Source organism: Mandrillus leucophaeus, unplaced genomic scaffold (genome assembly GCF_000951045.1).
Source record: "Mandrillus leucophaeus isolate KB7577 unplaced genomic scaffold, Mleu.le_1.0 Scaffold201, whole genome shotgun sequence".
NCBI lineage: Eukaryota > Metazoa > Chordata > Mammalia > Primates > Cercopithecidae > Mandrillus > Mandrillus leucophaeus.
The window spans coordinates 995,694-1,000,418 of record NW_012102044.1 but is presented as its reverse complement, the minus strand read 5'-3'; the positions used below and the strand labels follow the sequence as shown (position 1 = coordinate 1,000,418).

At 55.4% G+C, this 4,725-nt stretch overlaps 1 protein-coding gene across 1 annotated transcript in view; it reads left to right on the top strand.

The window, feature by feature from the left end:
- The window catches only part of LAMP1 (lysosomal-associated membrane protein 1), a 17,215-nt gene that overhangs the window by 9,670 nt on the left and 2,820 nt on the right, over positions 1 to 4,725 (top strand). Inside the window, exons 5-6 of the mRNA XM_011979429.1 lie at positions 3,713 to 3,900; positions 4,588 to 4,713. Coding sequence (XP_011834819.1) covers positions 3,713 to 3,900; positions 4,588 to 4,713 — 314 coding nt within the window. The remainder of the gene's footprint in view (positions 1 to 3,712; positions 3,901 to 4,587; positions 4,714 to 4,725) is intronic.

The window sequence follows — 4,725 nt, the reverse complement described above, 5'->3', positions numbered from 1 at the left end:
TAGAGATGGGGTTTCACTGTGGTCTCGATCTCCTGACCTTGTGATCCGCCCGCCTCGGCCTCCCAAAGTGCTGGGATTACAGGCGTGAGCCACTGCGCCCGGCCGCACAAGCCAACTTTGAATGGACTTTCCTGTTGGTTTTGTACCTTCCTTCCTGAGCATCTTCAAAGTAGGGCAGATGTGGCTGGATGTGGTGGGTCACGCCTGTAATCCCAGCACTTTGGGAAGTTGAGGTGGGTGGATCACCTCAGGTCAGGAGTTTGAGACCAACCTGGCCAACATGGCGAAAACCCATCTCTACTAAAAATACAAAAATTAGTCTGGCGTGGTGGCAGATGCCTGTAGTCCCACCTACTCAGGAGGCTGAGGCAGGAGAATCGCTTGAACCTGAGAGGTGGAGGTTGCAGTGAGCCTAGATCATGTCACTGCACTCCAGCCTGGGTGACAGAGTGAGACTCCATCTCAAACAAACAAAAACAGGATAGATGACTGTCACTCCGGAGGGTCTGAGTACAGCTCTGCCTGAGGCTGGAGTCAGCCAGGGGTCTCTCCAAACCGGATTTCCAGCCCAGGCCCACATGGGGTTAGCAGATCTACGGTGAGGCTCAGCCAGGCTTCTGGGTTTATGAGTTCACCTGGAGGAGTGGGGTGTTGTCGTCTTTTATCCTCAGGGTCTGATAGGTGCACGCTTGTTGAATGAGTCAGAGGACTGCCTGACCCCTGTTAGGAGTTGGAAATAGAGGTCACCTTCATACACAGGTCACCATGTCTCACCTCCCACCCAATTTGGCGGCATTTTTTTTTATTCCTAGGAACAGAGTCTGACTCTTAGCTTAAATAAGAGGAATCAATGGTAAAACATTGGAGGCGGAGGTTGCAGTGAGCTGAGATCGCGCCAGTGCACTCCAGCCTGGGTGGCAGAGCGAGTGAGACTCGTCTCAATAAAAAAGAAAGAAAAAAAAAGACCTACCATCAGAAAGGTGGGGAGGATGAGAGTCCTGCCTTAGGACAGGTGAAAGGGGCAGGAGAAGGTCAGAGGCCTGACACAGCCAACATTTTCACAGAAGACTGTAAGAGGGCTGTGGGAGGGGAGCTATGAGCCGGCAGCCTGGCTGCGAACCAGTCTCATCCTCACAGACCCCCTTGAGGCTCTGAATTGCAGCCTGCAGGTTGATGTGAGTATCTGCTGTTGCCAGGAGAGGAGGGGGGGCCTTCAGAGCACATGAGCTTTGGAAAGGCCCGGCTAGTGCTGCTCTCCGGAGGGGGTTGGGGGAGGCGTGCAGTGGACCCCCAGGTCCTCAGGTCTCCGAGAGGCTTCTGTGCCACCGTCTCCCCCTGGGCAGCGCAGGGCGCTCTCCAGCATGTTCTGTGACGAGCTCTGTCAGTGTCCTCGTCCAAGAGGCTCCTGTGCCACCGTCTGCCCCTGGGCAGTGCAGGGCACTCTCCAGCGTGTTCTGTGACGAGCTCTCTCTCCGTCTGTCCTCGGTGACGAGCTCTCTCTCCATCTGTCCTCGGTGACGAGCTCTCTCTCCGTCTGTCCTCGGTGACGAGCTCTCCGTCCGTCAGTCCTCGCCCGCAGCCGGAAGGACTTGGGTTTTAATAGTGTGAGTTCAGGGAAGGAGAGTGAGGGTTTTGCGTTTGTAATTCGGGTAGAAGGAAGAGGGCATTTTATCCACACTCATTTCTCAAGTTCCAATTTTTTAAACTGGTGGTTAGACCTGATGATGTGTTTCCAACTTCTCGTGACCACTCTACAGAAACAAGGGGGGAAATGAACGTGTTACGTGGATCACAGGTTAAAAATAATTGTCAGAGCAGCGTAGGTGACACTTTTTCTGTGTGTCGTGTGGCCATCTAGACTAGAATTTGGAGACTGGCCAGTTTTGATTGGGTTTTGCACATTTAACTTTTGCCTGTTTGACCGTGTTCTGTAATATTTTATAAAGGAACCGTGAAGCTGCTGTTAGTTTTTTGAGACAGGGTCTCCCAGGCCGGAGTGCAGTAGCACAGAACTGCTCACCGCAGCCTCAGCCTCCAGGCTCGTGGCCCTCCCGAGTCAGCCTTCTGAGGAGCTGGGACTCAGGCGCATGCCACCATGCCTGGCTAATTTTTTAGAAATACTCTGTGGAGATGGGGTCTCCCTGTGTTTCCAGGCTGGCCTTGAACTCCTGGGCTCACGCAGTCCTCGTTCCTTGGCCTCTCAAAGCCCTGGAATTACAGGCATGAGCCACCGCGCCCAGCAGGTGAAGCTGTTTTGGAAAGGACTGGTCGACCTGCAGCTTAGCCAAGGGCAGTGAGCGAGGTTCCCTGAGCACATCCCCGGGTGGGACGGCTTCCAGGGGCTGTCGGTGCCTCTCACTTCAGAGCTTCGTGTGGTTACTGCAGCTCTTCTCTGCCATCTTCTGCTCTGTCCAGAAGGGGCTTTTACACCGGGGTGCGGGGGACTCCTGCGTTGTGTGTCCCAGAACCTGTTGGGGTGCAGTCATAGGCGACATTTCCTGTCTCTCCTCCCCTGAGTAGATGGTGTGTGAAGGTCAAATTGGCCACTGACTGTTGAGATGGAAGCGGAAGCAACAAGTGACTGATGGAGTTATGGGGGCAGATCCCCCGCAGGGTTGCCCACCCTGGATATTTGGGGCTCACGCGTGCTGACTCAGCCTAGCAGAGTTGTGGAAAGGATCAAATTGGGTAGAAATTATGTAAATATGATTGAGTATCCACAGAAACAAGTGGTAAAAGAAAACCTGATTTCAAGGTTGATGGTGTGTTGGTTGAGTGTTGGCCACAGAAGACTCAGTAGAGCTCTGCCGAGGGTTCATTCTGCCTTGATTTTGAATATAAATTTGTGTTGTGAACATCTTGGTGGGTCAGTTGCTGAGGGACAGAGTCACATTCAGACTGCTGTACATTCCCTGGGGGTGCCATGTGGCCCCTCCACAGACTCCCTGGACTGTGCCCTCTTGTCCGGGGATTTCAGACGCACCCACATTCAGTACCTTCTCCCTCGTGAGGATGCTTGCCCATCCCCCACAGCCACCTCCCCAGATGAAAACCCAACACAGCTGGCTAGCCTTGCCCTCCTTTGAGTGTCTGCTCACACGTGGGGTCCTTGTGGAGGCTGCCTGACCCCTGTCCTGCCAGAGGGCCTCCTTGGCTGTGCTGCGTCCCACCTGGCCGGTCTGTGTGCGCTGCAAACCCTGTTTTCCTCTCGGTACTATTTCCAGCACGATCCTGGCACCGACCCGACAGCTCAGGGAGCAGTTTCTGAGTCGTCACCGTTTCCCATGGGGGGAGGTGGCTGGCCACGCATCACAGCCTCCTGCGTCCACTCCTTCGTGACAGCGGTCAAGGCCTTCTCACCCTCACTTTAGGAAGAGGGTGGCCCAGTGGACCCTGTCCAGCCACGGGGCGTGGCATGTGGTGGGCAGTGCCTGCTGCCCAGGCAGAACTGTTCTGGGTAGTGGGAGGTGGAGGCTGAGGGTGCCCCGGGGGCCTGTGCGAGTCTGCAGGACCTGTCTGCAGTCTGCAGGACCCGGCTCTGTCCTGTGCATGTAGAAAGGCACTAGCGAGAGCCACTTTGGGCGACGGAGAAACTAGTCACCAAGGACGCCAGAGCCCACAGGTGTAGTTTTGTTTCTGAGTTTGGATCTTACTGTAACTGCTGATGGTTATGAGAAACCCGGACCTGGATCTCCCTCCACTGTACCTGCAGAGACGCGCTGTGAACAAGACAGGCCTTCCCCAACCACAGCGCCGCCTGCGCCACCCGGCCCCTCGCCCTCACCCGTGCCCGAGAGCCCTTCTGTGGACAAGTACAACGTGAGCGGCACCAATGGGACCTGCCTGCTGGCCAGCATGGGGCTGCAGCTGAACCTCACCTATGAGAGGAAGGACAACACGGTAGGCCTGGGCCTCGCCTGGGAGAGGGGGATGGTACAGCAGGGTGGGGCCTCTGCTCCCTGCGCACCGAGAGCATCTCTGCACGTCATGCTGTAAGGCAGGGTGGGAGCTCAGCTTGCAGGATGTGACCCTGCAGGACAAGAGCTATGGCATCTGTGTCAGGGAGTCTGTTTTGTAGGAGCACAGCCGTCCTGCTGGTTCCATCATCCAAGGCTGGTGTCCCAGCACGGCCTGTTGAGCAGTGTGGCCCATGGAGCCTAAAACATTCACTTGGCCCCTGATAGAACCTAAGGTTTCTTTACATATTTATCATGGAAACATTTAAGTGTTACATTTTTATAGTTTTCTTTTGAAATAGTTTTTCTCCCCTAATAGTGACAGGCTGTGGGGGTTGTGGGGGTCGATTTGCGTGCCATAGGGTGAGTTTGCAAGGCTGACTGTTGCGGGGGAGGTGGTGCTGCTGGGTGCCATCCACGCGGGGACGCTGCACTCACGGGGGCAGGGAGAGTATCTTGGGACCCCGAAATCTGCACAGATCACCGAAATCTGTGTGGCCTTTCAGTGTTTTCCTTCTGATTTGGGTTAAGACAAATGTGGCCTTGAATTCACGGTTTCGGGACTCTGTGTCTTTTCGAGAGCGTGGAAGACCTGAACCACGGTGCTGACTTGCTTGCTTGTCTTACGCAGACGGTGACAAGGCTTCTCAACATCAACCCCAACAAGACCTCGGCCAGCGGGAGCTGCGGCGCCCACCTGGTGACTCTGGAGCTGCACAGCGAGGGCAGCACCGTCCTGGTCTTCCAGTTCGGGATGGTGAGGCTGGGG